Source organism: Molothrus aeneus, chromosome 6 (assembly GCF_037042795.1).
Source record: "Molothrus aeneus isolate 106 chromosome 6, BPBGC_Maene_1.0, whole genome shotgun sequence".
NCBI classification, from domain to species: domain Eukaryota; kingdom Metazoa; phylum Chordata; class Aves; order Passeriformes; family Icteridae; genus Molothrus; species Molothrus aeneus.
The window spans coordinates 6,872,105-6,894,549 of NC_089651.1; the positions used below are offsets into that span (position 1 = coordinate 6,872,105).

Consider the following 22,445-nt stretch of genomic DNA (forward strand, 5'->3'; position numbering starts at 1 on the left):
GTTATTCACATTTTGTGATGAATACTCATAGCTACAGGAGGAGTACCTTGGTGCAGATTTGCTCTCAGATTGCTGGATTAGTGTGCCTGTCACATGGTTTGATTTTTTCTGTACTCAATTCCCTGTCATTACTGTATTCCTTAGAGTAAATAATTATGAAACTGTGAACAATACATCATTTTACTCTCTGCTGTAAATCATCTCTAACTGTGTAAATCTCTGTATAAAAGAAATACTCCTGCACTGAAAGACATTTTGTTCCCTCCACCAGTTTAGAATAAGCCCTTCCTTTAGGCTGTAATCTGCTCTCAAAGTGTGTCTCTTAAAAATTAACTGATGATCATGTTAACTTGCACTATATTCCTATTCCGGGACGGGATCACTTTCATAATAATGCAGTGGAATTTTTTTCTAGGTTAATTCCCTACCATGTGTCAACAAGAGCCATTAACTGTATGTGTGATTGCTTAATGGCTGGCCCGCAGTGACTCAAATACCAGTTCAGAATAGGGCTTTGCGTGCAGGTATTGTTCTCGCCAAGATCTTGATGATGGCTTGACTGGCACATGAATAGGGTACATTAGAGCTAGTTACTGTGTCTGAAAGAAAGCTAAAACACCATGGTGGAAGGAAAAAAGCCAACAACAGGTTGATGTGACACGGGAAGGAGGAGGCAGGAGAAATAACTTAGAGATACGGAGGGAGAAAGAGGGACATGTTACTTGTCTTGCAGGAACAGGCCTGCCTGAAGTTTTGCAGGTTTTCAGTTGCTGCCAGTGAACAAGTTGCAGGTCCTGCTTCAGCAAAATGCTAAAAGCTTACTGAAATCTACAGGATGTAAATGCTGCTTTTTAAATTTTTTTAAAGGGTTCTGTGTACCACTATTTACTAAAATTTATGATAATCAAAATCTTTGTAATAGCCAGGGGTGGTAGGTGGTCTGAAGTTTGATTATTTCCAAAGTTTGATTATTTTGAAAAGGTTTTATTATTTCTGAAGTTTGATTATTATGAGAAGTCAGGTCAAGTGCTGTCACTTAGTTTCCAGTTAGAGCCACAGAAAAGTGAATGGAAACGTTGCATATAAGTCAGAGCGTAATTTCTTTCTGCTGCTACCAAATGGAGAGAGCCTACGTATCTAGCCAACAAGAAATTGTCAGAACAATCTCCTGTCCTGTTTTCCTGTTAGACAAGCAAAAGGGGCAGGGGAAAAAAGGTCATTAATTTGTTTTGGAAAGGTCATGATAGGTGGTAGCTGGGCATAGAACACGGGAGCAGCCTTGGTCACCTGGAGGGGGCTTCAGGCTCTGTAGGTGACTTTTTTTGTAGCTTACTTCAGGTAGCTGTGCACACTTGTATTCCTTGCCCTGCTGTTTGTTCAGTGCATTTGGGCAGCAAACCCCTGTAGGTGAGGAGTGTCTCCAGCTGTGTATTTGTACAGCACCAGTCCACTGACGTGTTGAGCAGGGCCCTCAGCTTCTCCTGCAATGCAAACAACAGGTGATAAGACCCGGTGCTCATTAGTGAGATAGCACAGGTACTTAGGAAATGGCGAGTGGGTTTGCTGGGAGGGAATGCTACCTGTGTCTTACTTAGCCTCGCTGCAGGTACTGACTGAGGCTTCAAATATTTGGATATTTTCTTTCTTGTAAGAGTGTTTTCCCACTTCTGGAAGAATTGGAAAATGAAGCATGCTTGTAAAGGATGTCATGTCTCATAGGCTTTCTGTTACTCCAGAATGGCCTGTGAGTACAGAACAGGTTTGTGTGCCTTTAAGTTTTGGAGGTCTCTGTGTTCTTGTCAGAGGCAGTAGAAACACGCTTAAGATTGCTGGGGAGAGATGGAAAAATAAAAAGAAAAATCTGTATTAATTAAAATATTCCCTTTTGCCGTTAACAGCTTTGTTCACATGAAAAGCAACAGTAGATAAGTATCAAAAGGAAAAAATGTGTTGGGACAGGCAGTAAGGATTGGAGATGAGGGATGGTTAATACTGCAGAGTTCTGGCTGGTGGAATACCCAGTGGACCCTTCCCACTGGAAGATGGGCACAGGTAGTTGTGACTGCCAGAAATGGAGAGAGTGCTCACTTTAAATACAATGCCAGTCTGATACTGGGGTCCTCTCACCATAGAAATGTTAGGTAATAGTATGGGTATTACACTATCATACTACTACCTTGCAGTAAGAGATGTAGGTAGTAGATAAAAGGTAAGAAATTAATTTCTCAGCATGTTACTTAAACTTTATTTTGAACTCAAACACTTTCCAAGTGTAGTTTGCTCTGTAAACATCATCTTTCCTGGTATTTCTTTTCTTGCTGTTGATGATTTCTCACTGCTGGGGCTGGCATGTCTGTGTGTAATGTGTATCCCCGGATTTTAGCTGCACTCTTTAGATTGCTAGTGCAGGCTGTTACCGTTCCAAGCATTAGTTGTGACGTGGTGCTTCTGGAAGAGAATTGTTGGCTTCTTGTCATCAGAAGGATAGAATTACAAACAACACCCTACTACCAAATTTGTTTCTTTTTAATTGAATTGAAAATTTCATGCCGATCCCCTAGGCTTTCCATGCTTTCATTACATACTGAATACAATTAAGACATAGGGCAGTATTAATGTGACTTCATTTATTCTGTCCCTTCAATAGTTTTATCACCATCCTGAAGGAACTGGCTAAATGGGAAAGAAGATCTAAACCAGAGATGTAATTCAGTTCCTTCTCTCCCATGAGACTGGCTGCTGAGGGGTGTGATTTGGATGGAAATCACATTGGTTTTCATCATGTGAACATGTTACTACAAGGAGCTGGGCACTGAATGTATTTCTTCAAGACTGTAGCATTGCAATACAACTTTAATATTGTCTCAGCTTGAGTTTCTCTGATTTCTTCTCTCCCCCTGCCTACTCGTCTTGGCTCCAGTGTCTCTGCCTCTCCCACTGCCACAACACCAGGAAGTTCTCTTGGTTAACCCCTGGATAAAACTTGAAGTACTGGCCATTGCCATGATGCAGCTGTATAAGGGTCTTTTTTGTTTGTTTCTTTGTGGGGTTTGGTTTTTTGTGTTTTATTTGTTTCTGATAACTGGTGAAAAGCCGTTGGTCTCCTGTGCTTAGAAAAATCCGTGTCACTTTGTCTTTATCCTCACCAGTGTTACTGTAATCAGGTCATGATCCATGTTATCAATGGTCCAAATGGGAAAGGATGGCTGATTGCTGCTGGGTACTTCCCAGCATCATGTCGAGGTGCTTTTGCAATATCCTGGCTTATTTAATGTACTTGCTAAAAATACGAACAGCCTCAGCTTTTCCTACTGCTGAAACTGGATCATGGGTACTACCTGGGGAATTTTATATAAGATTGAGACCTATTACCTAATGGTTTTGTACAAGTAGGTAGGAGGACTTTATTCAAATATAGATAGCTCTGCCTAAGTAATTTTCTGTGTGTTATAATTAAATAACTCAGTGGCAGACGGCCCAGACATTGGAAAAGACTGAATGGAGCCTACAGTATTACATGCTATTATCTATCAACAAACAGGTTAAGCTTGCTCAGAGGCAGCATTTTATAGGAATTTAAAGGTGCCTTGTTGAAACATGATCTTCTTTCCTTCAACCAACGCTCCCCTCTCTTTTTCTAGCTCCTTCCCTTTCTCTCTTCTTTTCTAAACTTGACAGAATCAAAAAGCCAAAAAGTAGATAGCTATTAATAAAGTGCTGGGAAGCACAGGGATGTATTTTGATATTATTTATTTTAAATTGCCAATCTCAATTTGGTTTTGTTGAGATTTAATTTTGCTTTTCTGTAGCTAGGTATTTCATGGTTTGGCTTAAGACCTTTTTTTCAAAGCAGAGATTTTTAGGCCATTAGCATGTAGTGCATGGATGTGGTGGGAAGGTGTGTGTGCCCCCAGTGGGGTGCAGAGCCAAGTGTTGAGGGAGGAGAGTGTGAGCTAGGACAGAAGGTGTAACACTGGCATCTCCTGTGGGTTTTAGGAGACATGCCAGCACAACAGAGCTGTGCAGAAAGTTTCTTTGCACAGTTTCACAGCTGTGCACACATTTGGAGGAGATGCAGTTAGGAATGGTAGGTATTGTCTTGACAAAAAAAGAAGATTGTTGCAGCTAAACGTCCCTCAGTTCACAGAGACTGGTGTTGTTTTCCTTTTCAATACCCATCAGTTATTTTGGGTCACTTGCTTTTATTCTGTGCTTATATCTTGGGCTAGTCTATCTATCATTTTGTTGTCCTCTCTGTCCTACAGGAAGTCTGTACTTCCCATTTTGTTGTCCCTTTTTGTTGTTGCAGCTTTTCTTCTCATGCCAGAATTACTGTCCCACTCCTCCCTGTCCGTCACCTCTAGTCATCTGTTCTTTCCAGCCAGAGTCATGCTCAGGCAGTTGGTGTAAGAGAGAAATCTGACAGGGCTCAGGCTCCTTTATGGCAGAGGCAGTGCTTCAGAATGACAGAGAAGGCTACCTGTGCCTGCAGGAGACACTGGGACATGCTGTGCATTGCATCGAACGCTCTTTTGTCTGATGCACTTCTGAAAGCTGGGATTGAAGCCACTATTTAAAGATTAGAGTTTCTGTTTGTAAAATATGAATCAGTAAGTTGCCGTCCAAGAGACAAAGTATTTCTGCTCATCCTGAAGCCTGGGGATGTTTGACTTTGGTTAGTGGTAAAATCAACAATCCTTTGCAGAAAAAAATAAATCCAAGTAACTAAAACCTCACATCAGGAACTGGAGTTCTTGCAGAAGGAGTTTAATGAAACGTTTAGGTGCGTTATGTTTTCTAGTTCAGTGCTGAAGTCTCCACTGCTGGTCAGTCTAAAAGTGATTCAATATCTGGCATTATGCAAGATGAGATTGTGTTTTTTGCTATGTCCAGCAAAGCTGCTTTCCTTTTCCAAGGAAAATAGACACAACAGCTTTAAATGGGGAAACCCCAACAGTTTCATATTCACAAGAACACAGAAACCTCATTTGATGCCTATTTTCAGCAGAGGGAGGGTTTCATTGCTTTTACTATGATTGCCAGTTTGTATAAGTGTTTTTAATGACTTTAAAGTGTTTCTTTGTTAGGTGAAAGCAGGAAACTCTGCTAAACTCAGCTGGAAGTGAATATTCAGGTAGTTGTCAGAATACACTGGAAGGATCTACCTGAGCAGGCTGGAGACAGCAAATGAGTGTTGGAGTACCTTGGCTTGACTTTGCACCTTTTGCCTGTAAAAATTAATCTTTGTGTTACCTGGGATGGCGAAAGCACATTCATAGCTACAAGCTACTATTTTAGCTAGTTTTATTCTTTTCTGTAGTACCTTCTTGGAAGAAGGACAGAGCTTCTGTTGGAGTGTAAGGAGCCTTATTTATCATTCAAAACTGCAGCCATGGCACTATAGGAGGGAGTGCAGCTGTGTTTATTTTCTGTGTTACCTTTCTCCTCCCTGAAATGGACATTAACTGTAAACACAAGGCTGTGATTTATGTTACCCCCAGAGATCCAGCCTCTTGCTAAAGAGGTTACCACCTTTGGCAGCTCATATCTTAGTTTCAATGCCAGCTTCTTGGCCATCCTTCTAGTTTCAGTGCCAGCTTCTTTGCCCCATCATGCCCTTCAGTGTTTGCAGGAATGGGGCATCTGCCACCTCTGCCTTGGTAATGGTTGTCAGTGAGTGAAGAGTTAGCCTGGCTCTTCAGTACAGATAAATCCAGTTAATGGCTACCTGGTGAAAGGTGCAGGTCTGCCCATGGTTCTCCTTTTTCCTGATGAATCTGCAGCGTAAACCATGGTATTACCATTATCTTAACTCTCTTAGAGCTGTTGTGTCTGTTTGGCACTTCCTGGGGAAAAGGAACTTAGCAAAAATTTCAGCTTTTTAGCAAGGCATCATGATAAGCAGTCCCTGAAGACTGATGTGATGAAGACAATCACAGTTGATATTTCTGTCTGTCCCAAGCATAAATGTGGGTCTGAGCTTAAAATTAAGGCAGAGGTGTAGTTTGCTGGGCTGACAGACCATACTGGGGACTTGTTGGAAGAACAAGTAAACTGTGACAAGCCTTTTAGATACAGAGTTCACCAGTAAAATTTAGGGCAAACATATGGAGGTTTTGGTGTTTTATTTGTTGGGAGTTCTGTGTGTTTGGTGGCAATTCAAAGGTTTGCAGGTGTTGTGCTGCTTTTAGGGCACTTAGATCTGGATGTAGTACCCCAATCCATAGCAGGTCTTCCAGCCTAGCCCTGCTGAAAAGGGGCTTTAGGCAACTCCTGGAATGATCCTTCTGTTGTGTGATAACATCACTCCCATGAACTCTGCTAGGGGTTGGGATAGTACTATTAATGGTCTTTTCTTCATTCTAAGGAACTTTTTTATATATTAGCACCCTAAATGATTTCTGGGTTTATATTCCTGAGAGATTTTTAGTAGAGAAGCAGGTGGTGTATGACAGCTTCTCAGTGGAGACTTCTTTGACATGTCAAGGACATACTAATATTGATCTTTATTAAATGGACAGCCTTCTTGATACTGCATTTTTTCTAAAGTTTAGGAGTAGTAAAATGACTATTTCAAAAATGCAAACAGTAAAAACTTAGCAAGGGCTATTTTTGTTTTGGACTGTGGTTTTGGGGATTATTTGTCATTATTTTGTTATAGTATATAGTGCTCTGCCATTTTTGTTGCTATTCTTCTATTAATTATGTGTTATGAAGAGTATCTTCACAAATTAACTACGTAAACTTTATAGAGACTAGTTATTAAGTAATCTAATTTTAGTGTCATGGGTGTTCCTAATATTGTTTGAAAATTCTTGGTCATGAACTATTTAATATTTTATTCCCAGTGTCTAGTGCTTGTGAACTCATTCTTTGAGGAGATTCCGTAGGGTGAAATGAAAAGAAAAAAACAATTATATATATCTGCAAAGCTGCTTTTACATAGTGTTCTTCATTAAACAAGAATTGTTTTACAACTTGTATGATGATCATTAGGAGACTTTCAGAGCTGGTGCTTGGATATTGCCCAAAGTTTGCAAATCAGTGCTATAATGATTGAGTTATTTATTTAGTTAGAATTACTACCACATGTAATGAAGGCAAATGCAGTAACTTTGTAAAACGTTCAGTTTTTTAGCAAGGCATCATGATAAGCAGTCCCCGAAAATTCATGTGATAAAAGACAATAGCAGTTTGATATTTCTGTCTGGATTTTTTACAAATTCAGCTTCACTGAAAATAGACTTCAGTAGAATTTGAGAATATTGATGATGGTTCTCATTATTAAAGCGATCTGTTTCATGCTTACATCCAAAGAATCTACTTCCCGAATTAAAATTGTAGAGCCTAATCCTTGAAGCTACAGGGGAAAACCATTTTTAGTTAATTTCAGATCCCAGAGAAAGCCAAAATTGCTTTGAATTTGGATGCAGCCATTCTGTGTGTCTGCATGGTTTCCATTGACTTTGTTTAGGATTGCATAGGGCACTTTTGAAACTGGGCGTTTATAGCTCTGGAAATTTCAAGACCGTTGCTTTCTGGTGGATGTTATTTCCTTGCCTCAGCTGTCAAAGAGCAACAAATGTGTGTGCAGCCACGATCTTTGCCAAAGTGATGCATAAGCATTCACACAGTGCTTTCTGATGCCATATGCTGTTGACTTATTCCTACTCCCACTATTTATTGTGGTGCATGTGGCAGTAGGGTTTTGATATCACCTGGACTCTTTTGTCAGAGATGGGATTTTCTTACACAGGTTACTGGTTCTTAAGATGAGGGTCCTCACTCTCTTCTTACTCTTCTGCCCTATTCATAAATGCTTCCCCAGCTGATAACAAAAGTGGATTTGCAGTCTTCTAAAAAGGAGAGGACAAGCCTGGATGTGTGAATTGTGTGTGTTTATGAGAATTTGAAAAATGAGTGAGAATAGGTGTTGCAGTCTCCCATGGAGCAGACAGATGAAAGGTCATGTACCTGATACATTGATTTACTTTCCTGCACAAGAAGAAAAACATCCTCAACAGCAACATTTTACTGTGACCCCGCTGCTGCCAAGGCACAAAACACTGCTTAAAGCATGAGGGCTGTGGAGTCTGGGGATGAAGCATTTGCAGTTCAGCTCCTTCTGGAGCTTGGTGAAGGAGGCTTTTGTACCATAGTGGATTTGTTTTGGCTCTTATCACAGTTGGGTTTGTTTTGTGTGTGCTGAACCTTATTTTGCTGCTCTTGAGTTGGGTTAGTGTATTATTAGCAGCTGCTGAGGACAATCTCTTAGTTTATGCTGGAAAGTGAGAAATGAAGGTTTTGGACTACTATTTCATTAACACTGATTTTAGAGAAATGGCTGCCTCTAGATTTAGTGTAAGAGTGCAGTTTTACAGAAATGGGTGTCTCGATTTAATGTGAGCATAGTTTTAGAGGAATGGCTGTCTCAGGGTTTAGTGTGTGCAGTTTTACAGGAATGGCTGTCTCTGGATTTAGTGTGAGCACAGTTTTACAGGAATGGCTGTGCTGTCTCTGGATACAGTGTAAGAGGGCAGTTTTAGAGGAATGGCTGTCTCTGGATTTAGTGTAAGCACATTTTCACAGGAATGGCTGTCTCTGGATTTAGTGCAAGCACATTTTCACAGGAATGGCTGTCTCTGGATATAGCGTAAGCACAGTTTTACAGGAATGGCTGTGCTGTCTCTGGATATAGTGTAAGAGGGCAGTTTTAGAGGAATGGCTGTCTCTGGATTTAGTGTAAGCACATTTTCACAGGAATGGCTGTGCTGTCTCTGGATTTAGTGTAAGAGGGCAGTTTTAGAGGAATGGCTGTCTCTGGATTTAGTGCAAGCACATTTTTACAGGAATGGCTGTCTCTGGATTTAGTGTAAGAGGGCAGTTTTAGAGGAATGGCTGTCTCTGGATTTAGTGCAAGCACATTTTTACAGGAATGGCTGTCTCTGGATTTAGTGTAAGAGGGCAGTTTTAGAGGAATGGCTGTCTCTGGATTTAGTGCAAGCACATTTTCACAGGAATGGCTGTCTCTGGATTTAGTGTAAGAGGGCAGTTTTCACGCTGGCAGCACCTGGGGGTCTCAGCTGTGCACAGGTGGTGTAGCAGATCGGCTGCCAGTCACTTGTTAATGTCAGCGAGGAGCTTCAGTGGTACTTGCTGGTCATTATTGAGATAAAAGGAGAGTTTGGCTTTGTTTGGTGGTGTTTTATCTGCATTGTGTAGGGGTGGCATGTAGGCACTAGAGAACAACGGGGAAGGCAGCAAGCAGGGAAGGCTCTACTGACAAGTGTTACTGAGTTGCTTATTAACTACATACTGAAAAAACCCAAACCAGCAACCCAGTGGAAAGTAAGAACTTGGATTATGTCATAAATTGTTAGGCAGTTAAATATCAAACCAAATTGTTTTCATGCTGCTTTTATTCACATTGAGCAATAACTTGCTTTAGGAGTGGATAATCTGTGATCGTTGTGTAGGTGTGAAGTGAGGTGATGGCACCAAGTTTGCCACTTACTGCTGCTTTGTAAAGAAAAAAGCTGAGCAGGTCCGCATACCTATCATGTAAGCACTTGCTGCCAGCTTCCCTCTGCTTATGGACTGAGAATGAAATCTGCTTAAAACTATTACCTCGAGGACTTTATAGGTTTTGTAGAAGGAAAACAAAAGAAAACAAAAAAAGACTGTGGTAGAGCTAGGACATGTTTCTGCTATTCTTGCCAGTTGTTCCAGAAGCGTTGTTTGCCAGAAGCTATTTATTAAGTCCTAATGCATGTATTTTTTTTTTTAAAGACACTGTGGGATGAAAATTTGCGTGGTGGGTGGTCACAATATTTTTTTTCATATGCTTGTGGTTTTAGAGTATTCTTAATCATCTGAGTTAAAACTGTATGTAAGTGTAAGTTGGTAAAAATTAGTACTGTAGATAACAATACTGTAGGGCCTCTTCCATGTATGCCTTCCCTGTAGTTTCACAATAATTATTTCTGTTTAGAGGTGTTGGAAAACATTATTTTGTCAACTTCCCATTTTCTAGGTCTTTGCTGTAACCCGATTCTCAAATTACAGTGACTTGAAAGTTTAGCATGCAAATTTCTGGAAAGAGATACTACTGTGTGATACTAGAGTAGGTTTTTTTCTGTTACCGTACTATCTGATGAGACTTGCTTTTTTGTATCCTTCTCATAAGATGTAAAAATCCTTTCCTGGTTATTAATGCATCTGTATTTTTTCTTTTCCAGAGATATCAGCATGAATAACATCACGAGACTACCAGAAGATGCCTTCAAGAACTTTCCCTACTTGGAAGAGCTGTAAGTATTCTACACATGTTCAAGTTTTGCTGCAACATCATATGGCTGTATAAAGTGGAAGGTGGGTGGAGAAACACTGTTAAGTTGAGCTGTGAACAGAAAAAGCAATTATACTTTGAAAATATAATCTTGTACATGTTTGGAAACCAGGACAGTAAATGCTACTTACAAGGGACTTTTTATAGTGATTATTTTAATCATGGCTGGAGTGATGACACTAATTACAGTGTTATCCAAAGATAACACAAGAGTTGTGTAATTACCATTGTTTCTGAAGGAGCTACAGTATAGCTGTTGCATAAGTTCCATAAAATAGGTGTTGCTTCATTTACTGAGCAGCTGACTTCCATTGTCCTTGTAGGCTGCAGATGCAATGCTCACAAGCCCATCCTGACCTATATCAGAAGTTCTGTGGTACAGGGCTATTGGAATAATTGTTGCTTCTTTTTTTTAATTTCTCTGGCGGAAATTTTTTTCCCACTTCCCACCTTCCTTTTGTCCTATTCTCATTTTAGCTTTCTTTTTTTATGTTTTACTTGCCTGATATTTGGATTTCTGAATCCTTGACCTCATGTGCTCAGTATTTTGCTGAAGTCCTAGCTAAGATGCCTTTGCAAAGCTGAAACATGCTGTCAGCAGCATTGTCCTTAATTAGGTTGGGTTTCAGAGTCAGTACACAGGTTTGACATTCACTTACTGCTTTAAGTACTGTTAGGTGACACGTGCTTTCTGTGTGCCTTAGAGTTTCCTTATCTGTGAAGAGAGGGTGAGGGTAATGGTTCAACCTGTGCAAGAGAGCTTTGAGAACTTCCAGTACTAAGCAATAGATAAGACAAAACCCCTGCAACTTGCTTTGCCTCTCCTATATTTTCAGTGACAAGGTAGGACTTTTTTTATTAAAGAGCATTTAAAGTACAAATTAAAGCTGTCTCTATTTGTGACTTTGGCAAGACTAGGACTGTGAATGCTGCTGCATTGAGAGGTTTTTCAGTAAATCACCTTAGGGAAAGAACAGCTTTCCTAAAGGCACCATCCTTATGAGGTAGGGAAGTGTTCTTCTGACTTCACCAAGAAGGAAACAAATAAAGAATGAAAACCATTTGTAGAGGGCAAAAGAATAAATGAACCCTGTAGCAAAACTGCAGATAAAGCCCTGAACCCTTTGACTCTGGTTATCTGTTATAACCAGTACAACCACTGCACCTTACTGGAACAGAGATACTGAGAAATTGATAAGAGATGGATTGCTTTCTTCTGAAGAAAGATTTGGGTTCCTGAAGGCTGCTTCTTTGCCCTTCTGCCTCACTAGTTACTCTAATAAGGTGTTCCACCTCTCCTTAGAATTTTGGTCTGTCTTACATCCTGGTGACGTAGCAGCTACCATTACCAATGCACTTAACTCCATTTTACCTGGTTTTTAAGTAGTTTTGACTCAGGTCAGTGCAACTGGGAAATGCAGTTGAGTTGATTTATGCCAGATAAATTGTGTGTGATATCTCATATCTCATTTAATGTTTAACAGGTTCTGGTTTATTCCCTCTGATTTAAGGTATTGCTTGCATCTGTGATATAGAAGAATAGGAAGAATGCTATATGAAGAAGAATAGATTTTCAGATGGTGCTTTTGTGTAATTGACAGAATTTAAGAAAGGCTCTATGGCATGAGTAGTCAGCTGGAAAAAAAAAGTGGCCTAGGAAGGCTTGGTTGGCTTCAGAATATATACTAGCAAACATTCCATATGTGCTTTATAATATGTGCTTCTGTATGTCTGTATCTTTTGTTAGACTAGATCTGTAACCCTCTTCTTAAATTTTAATTCTTTGTAGGCATGTTTCACACGAGAAGTTGAAAAGCCCAAACAATTCTGTTTTTCCAACTTAGATGACTGTGGGAGACTTCATTTTCTTTCCCCAATAAGTAATTAAGCAATAAAATCTAATGGGTGGGTGTTATTGTGTAACTTCATAAACCTTGGGGTGCGTCAGGAGATAAAGAGCAAAGGCAGAGCCTTCAGCCATCATCTGTTGTGTTTATTGCCTAAGAGCCATTTGCTGCATGTACCTCATTGCTCCCCTAAATTCCAGGTTTTCAGTTTGAAAAAAAAATAGGCTAGCATTAAGCTCAGAATTATGTGTGAACACCAAGAAGCTTTCAATCATTCTTAGCATGCTTACTTGATGTGATGTGTTAAAGCAACTTCTGGGGAAAAAAACCCCAAAACAAAAACACAATTCCAGATTCCCTTGTTTCAGTTCAAGTTATTCTTAAATGGGAATATAATGAAGTAAGTTCAAACAAAACAGCTTTGCTCCTTAATAGAAATGACCAGCAGCAGATATGACAGGTTTCTGCTTTGTTCTCCCGGTTGCCTTTTCTCTATGGGACAGGGTACAAAAATGTTTCATTCTTTATTTTTGCTGGTTATGAACAGGAGCAACTGAACTCTCATACTTCCTTTTATACAACCACAATTTTTCCTTTCTATGATTGTCACAGTTGCTTCCTGGCTTTTATTTGTAGCTGAACAGATCCGAATTCTGACTGCCAGGCCCTAGCAAAGTTGCCTTTTTAGCGCGCAAACCCGGGAGTTAGTGTCCATGCCAAAGAAAAGTGATTTAAAGGAATGACCTAAAGTGTTGGAATGTGTGCTATAAGTGACTTCTCATTGAGAAATTCTCCCAAGAATTACACTGAAGAAAACGAAAATCCCACAAACTAATGGGAATGCAGTAGGTACCCACACCAGCATGCAGTTTAGTGGGTCTCCATCAAGGAGACAGCCCCAGACACCTTTATCTTCATACCATGACACAGTCCTGCCACTGTCAAATGCTGTGTTCAATTAGCCCTTGGCAGAGTTGGCTAATTAATGTTGCAAAATAGTATCATAGAATTTAATGGAATGGAAATAGGAGACAATTAGAATGTATTATTTAGGCAACTGAGTTACATATGTGGAGAGGCTGAGATTAAAATGTTCAGTAGGAGCCATTTGAAATGGGGGTTGTCATTTCTTCAGTGAAATTATTTGGTAGTCTGCAGAGGCTTCAGAGGATCATTTTCCAAATCCTGAAAAGAACACTAGTGGAAGAGCACCAGACATGGAAAAGCTGGCTGCTCAGTTCAGAAATACATTCTGCATCACTAAAGAAGAAGCAACTCGGGTGCTTCAATTATGCATCCTGGGCTGGTTTTAGATGTTCTGGATTATCCAAGACACCTGCACCAGACTGACAGGTCTGACACAGATGGGAAACCAGTGGGTGCTGTGAATGGCAGTTTTGGGGCCAGGTGGAAGAGGACATCTGAAACGGCACTAAATGGCCAAGTTAAGGCAACTGACTCCCCAGCAAAGCATCAAATTTGCAGGAACAATCTGGGATTTTGTGACTTTGAGGTGATGTGCTATGGGAGCATTGCTCCCATCACAGGTCCAAGCCAAGGGGTTTTGCCTTGTTCAGGGGCAGGATGTGCCCGTTGGGTTGAGTGCTCCATTCACAGCCCCGTTCACAGGCTCATCATGCGCGTCCCCACACTGGCCAGATGGCAGCAGGACTGAGCACTGTTTATAAATGTTACACAAATTCTCCCTGTCTGTGTAACTGATACCCATCTGGAAGTCATTTGCAAACTATTGGAATGGCAATGGTCAGAGTCAGGGAGAAGCAGACCACCAAGGGTTTTGCCTTAGCAGTTAATGATGTGTATTCTTCAGAAAATGCTAACATAAACATGCTGGAGCCTTAAACACGATATGGAAACTAAAAATTCTTGAAGAACTTGGCCGTGGTTTTCTAACCACACCTGAAGTATTTATAGAAAGCTAGAAGAGGAAAATATAACTAGATAATGCAGTGTTTTTAGAAAGTAAAAACTATTTTCCAGTGTGAATTTTTAACTAGAATATCCAGGTTGTGTTATGTTTTGATGGCCTTTTTAAAAGGTGACAGTCCCTTCCAACATGTAAAGTTATCTAAAGTAGTTTGAAGGATTTTACACTTTATTTGTGAATGATCTGCTAGATTAATAAAAAAGGCAGTTTCTAATTGAGGAAGGCAAAATTAAAATTATTTTTATTCTTGGCCAGTTTTCTAGTCCGTCTTCAGAAACTTGAACCACTTCAATAATGCAAAAGTACCTTTGACTTAATGACCTTTTAAGCTTGTTTTGATTTCCACTCTTAAACCTTTAGAATGTTGTGATCTTGTTTGCCCTGCATTCGTGGGCAAGATTTAGATGATCAGCTTTTAGCTGTGTGGCTGCTGGTCTGTGTGGGAAGCAGAGGACTACAATCTGTTCCATGTCTGTCTGTGGGTTACTTGTGCCAGAAGGATGTGATTGTCCAAAGGGGACACAGGTAATTTCCCAGCCAGTCAGCCTTGGGCAGGGCCCTGACCTTCTCCTGCAGGGATCAGGGAGCAGGGTTTGTTGTCCTCTCCACTCTTGGACTGTTGGGTACAAAAGCCATATCACAGCCAGTAATGCTGCAAGGAGAGGAATCCTTCCTGAAAGCACCGACAGACACCAGGGCTCAGTCAACTTCCAGATGTGTACTGATACCAAGATCTGTTGTGTTTTTGTTTTTTGCTCATACGTGATATGCACTAGTCTCTCTCCTGTGATGCTACCTTCAGATACTGTTTGTTTTATCAGGCAAGGGAAAAACGTTCTTATTTAATGGCTGGTTGAAAATAATTGGGGAAATAAGTAATAAAAGGAAGAGTTAGCTCAGTCAAAGTCTTCTCTTTTCTGAAACACAATGCTAATCTGCTTTTTGAGAAATGAATAAACAGTGAACAAGAGACCACACACGTGCAACTAATTTTTGCAAGAAAATAAATAGTGCGACTGAGTATTTGCTTGACTATTTAATTATATCCATGTTGATTACAAGTCTTAAGAGGTCTTGCTTAAATATCTCCAGAGTCTCTGCTCATGGCTTTTAGTTGACAAAGTATATTTTAAGAACATAAGGAGTAATTAAAATGTATACTAGCAGTGAAAGTGAGGTGGGTTTTTGCCATAAGGTTGTAATCAGGAAATATCTGTAAGGGAGTTGTCTAGAGTTATTTTCCCTCTTGACTGCAGCTGAAGATGACCACCTGGCTGAAATGCCACAGCTGCTTATTTTTGTAGTATCCGTTTCAGTGTGTAATTTAGATGGTACCCTTCCTCCTAATTTCTCAGTCAGCCCCAAGTTGTATCATCCTTGGACAGGGAGAAGGGAGTATCGTGTCTTTTTTCTTACCTGGGTTTTATGAGTAAGACCTGTCTTGGAGCTATGCCAAGGCTGGACTGTTAGTTTAAGCTGCTGTGTCTTTTCTCACCTGGCTGTGGAACACTTGGTGGAAAGGCTTGCCTTGTCCTTCAGTGCTAGGTCTTTCAAGAGCAGTATTTTCAAGGTAGTGTGTGAAATGTGGATGAGATGGTGCCATTCTTTTATCTTTCATGGATGTGAGACATCCCAAGGTTTATAGTTAGAAACTGGTGGTGAAGACTTGCTTTGAGTAGAACAGGTAAGAATGAATGTTCATGTTGTCCTAATGCCTTGTGTTAGCTCACATGTGATAACTAAAACTGTGATTAAACATCCACTTGTAAAACAGGCTGGCACAATTGGAGGCATTACTGCCCCATTGTGGAAACCCAGGGCACTGGGAATATTTCTCTGTCTGCTCTGGGTGCCCTGACCCCCAGGGCAGCACTGACTCTGACCCTCATCCATGGAGAAAGTTTCCCAGACTTCAAGATAGACTGGAATCCACAAAAGTGTGAAATAGATTATAGAGAGCAGTGTAGGTGTATCACTGGGTGAGAAATTTAGGTTTTGGGAGTTTTAGTATGTTGTGGATGGAAGCAAGATGGAGGGCACAGGGTGTCGTCCTGGGTTTCTTCTTCATGCTTCTTCCTTGTCCTCCATGGGTTTGGGTGGCAATTTTGTAATTGGGCAGAAAAGTCTGCATTGTGGGCTCTGTGGGATCAGTTATTGGGTTAAAAGGGAGAATAATCCAGGTGTCAGCTCTTAATTGGATAATTTAGTCTTAAAAGACCTTGTAACAAGAGACTGTTGGCCATTTTGTGCCTTCTAGTGAAAAGCTGCTGAACTCAGAGTAGTGAGACTGTTTTACTGATAAGAAATAATAAACACCTTAGTCTGAACATGAACTGCTGTCTCAAGTGCCTTCAATCCAGACCCAGAGAAACCCACAACTGGAACCCCCATACCCCATATCTGTCCATTGAGCCCCCACCAGCATAGTCTGAGGAACAGGCAGAGATCTTTCTCCAGCTGCTTTTTTACAAAGGCAGCCAGTGTAGATAGCAGCTGTTGGTTCCTCAGGAAGAGCCATATGACTCAGGGTTGGAAGCCAGTGAGCGCCCTTCATCGATCTACCAGCTCTGAGTCTTTGAACAGCTGCAGGAGGTGATTTCCTCAGTTGATCCGGCCTGAATTCCAAGAGGTAAAATGTTAATGAAATAAATGCAAGGGGTAGGTTTCTCGTGTGGTAGCAAGTTAAAAGCCTAACTTGACCAGCCTGCTCACATTAGGAACGCTTGCTGCCCTGTGTGCACTGGAGCTTTACAAAGCCAGCAGCGTGTTGTAACTTGCACCTTCAAATTCTAGTCAAGACAAACCTTTAGGCAAAGACTCCCAAGTAGAATTAACCACAGTCAGCTAAGATATTTTTAAACATCACTTACTTGGTCTGCATTAAATGCTAAATGATGTTTCAAAACATGTTGGCCAACCTGTGTTTAATTAGTGTTTTCTTATCTCTGGGAGTCCTAAATCAATTTGGTTCTGGATGAGTTTTAATCATGCTGATACAAGAATATTTCTGTAGCTTAGAAGGTTCTTGCTCTGCTTGACAGCTGCATGTTTTTTCCTGTTTGTGGGGATAGATGCTAGTAGGTTGAGTAAATTCCATTGTTTTTTGGAAGATAAGGAAGTTCTTTCTTTACAGTTTCTGTTTCTACATGTTAATTTCCAAAGTTGACATGGTTGTATATAAGGATCCCGAGACTGGTTATTCTGCTGCAAGTACTTTTAGAGGACAACAAAACCTTTTGCTTGGCTGTAGTTGGTTTTTTTGAGTTTCAGTGTTCTGCTCACATGCACACACGCAGCAGCTGGCTTAGCTGAATGGCCTGAAGGCTGAACTTTGCTGTGTTACATTTCAAGACCAGTCTTACAAGCCTTATTTATTATGCTGCCTGAGTTGCCAGGCTGGGCCTGTCTGAAGGTATAAACCAGATAAGAAACTTCTGGAGGCTGAGCAGTAACTTGAGAAGCTCTTAAGCTGTGTCTCTCCAAGTACACATCTCCAAATGGTGCTCATGCCATGCAGTCCTCCCTGCTTCTCCTTTCAGTTTCAGAAGCTGGAGTGTGGAACAAAAGGTGTGTGTGTGTGTGTGTGTGAGTGATCAGGTAGCCAGTTTGAGGCCGGGGTCTCAAGAGTCATCACATGAGCTCTGAAAACCTTAGACAAAAAAGGAGAAAAAAATAAATCCTGTGTGTTGAAGGTGAATGCCTTATCCTCTCAGAAAGTAACTGGGTATTTGCTGTCATCATAGTTTCATAGTAGGATGCTGTGTGTTACCATGAGATGTGGTGATGCCATTCTTTTAGCTCCTTTACTCCCCTCTGCTTGAATGTTTGTGTTCTTGTATTTTTTTGTTAGTACAGAGGTATTCCTGGCTAATTAGCCTTGGCAGATGTCCTGGCACAGAAATAGGAACCAGACTCATAAAGTTCTTTTTCCTGCCCTTCTTATATAAAATAAAATTCTAGATGATTCTGTTAAAATATTTGGTTTTATTTTAGCTGGAAAAAAGCTAACAGTCAAGCAAAGCTGAATCAAAGAATCATACTGAAAATTACCACAATTTTTCTAAGGTGAATGTGAATGCAGAACCTGTCTTGCATGTACCCAATATGCATCTGAAGTGGTTAGAAAACCAGTAACAGAAGTTTTTAATTGCCAAATACATGTAGACTTTGCCATTTTGCAGTGTCACTCGCTAGATGCATGGTCATTCAAAGATTCCATGCCTGGATAGCCAATCAATGCCAGGAAAAGAGATATGGCTGTATGAACAGACCAAAGCAACTTTGAGAATTTGCTATATCAGCAGCAGTTTTTTCACCCTCTCTTGTCTCACCATTAACATATTTCATGATCTTGGAAACCTTCTGAACATCTGGATAGCTAAAATCACAAATCTGTAGTTAATGGAGTTGTTGCATCCCAGTTGATCAAACCCAAACATGGTGGTTTTCATCTCTGTCTCTGCTGTGCAGACCAGGTAAGTAAAATGCATTATTACCTGATGTTGAGATGGCTATCAAGAGAAAGGTCTATCTGGCCAATGGTAAAGCAAAGCAAAGTTACCACAACATAGTACAAGATGTGCAAAGGCAAACAGGGAGAGGAGAATGTATTTATAAAATATATTCTGCATTTTGCTTTGGACGTGAGAGGTAACAAAATTGCTTTCTGCAACAACTCAGCATTTCTGCTGCACACTAGGTGTTAACCAGTTTTCTAGATACCATGGTATTGTTGCTTATATTTACAACAAGTATGTCCATGTTAAAAAAGTTATGCAAACCTCTGAGGTTTTTTGCTGCAGAATACTAATTGAGATTACCAAAATCACTTGTTTCAACAACTTGTAGTGTATAAGAATTGTTTTGTGTTACATTATTTCTTTTGGTGCATGTGTTGCAGTCTGTGGGTTCTGCTTCGAGGTCTTGCCCAAATACAGATACTGCTTGAAAATGAAAGGATAGAGCATATTTTGCATGGTTGTAAATGCTTTCTTTCCTGAACATTGTAATTTATTTTTGTTTTTGATAGTCCATGAAAAGCATTACCATAGAGCATATTTTGTCTTCTGGTAGATGCTGGTGACTGTTGCTGACAATTTAGTCATAGAAGTTATGAACAAGCTTTAGACTTTTTAATCAGTCCCTTTCGTTTACTTAGCTATTTTAGCTTTTTAGACCAAAATGCATTTTGAAAACAAGCAATTATCTTAAAGCTCATTAGAACTTTGAGAAAGCTGTAAACGCTGGAAAGGGAGAGATCATGACAAGAAGTGGAGTTGGTGCCTTTTCAGTGCTGTTGTAGTTGCAGTTCTCTTTCTTCAGTCATGATGTGTCTTGGTGTAGTACGCTCACAATTTTATAAATAATGGTGGAGGTTGTGTAATACTAAAACTGCTGCAAGAAAAGGAGGAGGCAAAGGCATTTTCTATTAGCAGCAGGGAAGTAAAGTATCCATTCAGTTTTGTTAAATTGGTGTGGAGGAACTTGGGGTAACCTGGAGGCAATAGATTGGCTTCCCAGCAATGCGGCAGGCTGCAGCTGACACAAGTCCCCAAGGGGCTGTTTGCTACTCCCAGATAAGCAAAGCCAGCTTTAGTCTGGAGACCCAGATTCCATTTCCCAGCTCCTCCTTTCTGCAGCTGCCCATCTGGGCTAGGAGCTGTCTGCAGAGGTGTGTACCCTCACCAGGCAGGGCACCCAGCCCTGCACAAGGCATGCAGCAAAACCCTGTATTTTCCTGCAAATGACTGTATACCTCTCCTGTAGGGCTTTCAGCCTTGATTAATAAATTATAGCATATAAATAGGCATCATCTGTTGAGAAAAACATTCTGTTTTTCACTTCGGAACAGAAAAAAATTCTGTTCCAAAGTGGCTGCTATTTTGGCACAGATGGAAACTGAAGCTCCTTCCTTCAGAGGAAACACTTGCTGGATATTCTGGATTAAGTTATCTATGAGGCATTTCCAAAGATGACTTTCCAAAGATGACTTCGTCGTGGGAGAAACTTAAAGTAAAATTCAAGTTTGTATTTGGAAAACACAGAGAACCCAGAAAAAGTGGAAGGCATGTAAAGATAACAGAATAGTTCAATGTAAGACAGTACAAAAAGTACAGTTTCTGAAAGTACAGGTGGAGAAGCAGTGCAATATTTTCTAATGGGATGAAAATAGGTAGCTAAAAGTTGGATAGCTAAAAGTAAATGTTGGCCAGGCTGAGGAGCAGTGGTGGGTATGGAAGGCTCAGGCTTGACTAAACCTTGAACTAGGAGTCTTGGCTCTTACCACAAATCAGCTAATGTAGAAGTAAAAATAATAAATCAGGTGTTTTATTATGACATGTCAGGGTTGCAGTCTCTGACACTCTTTGAATTTGTTCAGTGTAGCCATTATATTTTTCTCAGAGACAAGAGAGACAAAAGGTTAGGAACATACTACCAAGAGGAAAAGAAAACCAACCCAAAATCCACAGCAAAAACATTTACTGCATGAGCATAAGACCTTCAGATGGATGGAAGGAGATGAAACCCTTTACTCAAGTATCCTTGGGTTCACTGCCATCTGGGATGCAGGACAGGGACAGAGGTTTCCAAGAGGTTTTATTGTGTCCTGTCATAAGAAGAGTGATGCTTTTAATTGTTACAGGCAAAAATGTATCCTTGGAACACCCTCCATGACTTTTGGAGTCACACCAGTGATTAACTTGCCTTGGTTAACATGCAGCTGGGTTGCCAGACTCATAATTGCAAAAGTTTTAATTTCCCAAAGGAGAGAAAACTGTATTGGCTGCAGCTCAGTGCAAGGACCTAGGCTTGGTGTGTACTCTGGGAATGAGACACTATGGAAGGCTAGTCTTCAGCTACATTGCATCCTGATATCTGTAATAACAAAGTGTTCTCCACATCTGGAGATTATTTACTGGGTCACTAAAATAATGATTAAAGGATATTGCTCACCTCTGTATGACAGGCTTTGTTCTCTGTGTCCTGTTCTGTTATACTGCTATGTTGAAATTGAATCTGTAGATTTGAATTTGTTGAAATTTACCATTAAAACACTCAATATTTATTTTTAAAGTAAAAATAGAAAACTACAACATTTAATGCTAAGCAGTTGCAAGAAAGATACCTACTGTGGCCATACATTGCATCTGTGACTCCACTGGAGAAACCTCCAAGGTTTAACTCAGATGCACTGATTCCAGCTAGAATTAATAATAATAATAATAATAATAATAATAATAATAATAATAATAATAATAATAATAATAATAATAATAATAGCTGCAGTCTTTGGCAGAGTCTCCAAACAAGGGGAGCCAGGACAGAGTTAGCAGAGAAACTCATGGTCAGTGTGATACACATTTATACTTCAGATGGCGCCTGCTGCTGTGTCTGTGCCTTTAGAAGTAAGAAATAGCAAAGTTTTTTGTGGCCTTATAACATGGCAGGGCACTTTACACTTGTCTGTTTAATTCAGTTTTTTTACTGTCTTTGTGGGTGAATCTGTTTTGCAGCCTGCTGCCTTTTGGAGAAAGAGCTCTAATTAATAATGATGTGCTGTGGTTCAGTGGCAGCAGGTGGATTTCAGACTAGATATTTGTAACCATTTCCACTCAGAATGAGGGGAAGCATAGGCACTCAGCCCTTGATAGTGTAAATGTGGGGCTGCCTTAAGGTACTGCTTTGTGACAATGTGAAATTGTCCCATCGTAGAGCAGGAATTTCCAGGGCTGCTCTCGAGCAGGATAGTGAGCCTTGCTGCAAGGAGATGAAAGTTGTCTTTTCTGTTGTGCTAGAGTTTTGGCCTTGGTAAAACTGTGATTTCCCTTAGCCCATTTAGAGATGTGTGTGAGAGAGAGAAACAGAGATGCTTTTAAATTATTTAATAATAAATATTTTTAAGACTTGCTGAAAGAAGGTAACATGGAAAACCTGACTGGATTATTTCAATGACAATTTATAATGCTGTACATGTGCTATACTGCATGCTATTTATTTTTCACTTCTCTCTTTAAAATGAACCTGGTTGTGTAAAGAGAAGCATTTCCATCCTTCCAGCTGCTGGAAATGTGTTGAGAGCAGTGTGTGATATACTGATCTTTGCCTGCTTGGGAGCTGCACTTGGAACCTCCTCATGAGCAGCTCCCCAAGGCTGGGATGTCAATGATAAATGTGCGTTTGGCAAACTGATGAGTAAAGCCTGGAACACTGCCAGATAGTGGAGAAATGGAAATGTAATGGATCACAAAGGTTGGGATTTTTCCGTTGGTTGGTTGGAAAAAAGGTGAAGATGCAGGAGCTG

General features: G+C 40.3%; 1 protein-coding gene across 1 annotated transcript in view; it reads left to right on the forward strand.

Moving 5' to 3' along the window:
* LGR4 (leucine rich repeat containing G protein-coupled receptor 4) overlaps nucleotides 1-22,445 on the forward strand; it is a 74,689-nt gene that overhangs the window by 21,968 nt on the left and 30,276 nt on the right. The window contains exon 2 of the mRNA XM_066551677.1: nucleotides 10,239-10,310. Within this exon, the coding sequence (XP_066407774.1) occupies nucleotides 10,239-10,310 (72 nt within the window). The remainder of the gene's footprint in view (nucleotides 1-10,238; nucleotides 10,311-22,445) is intronic.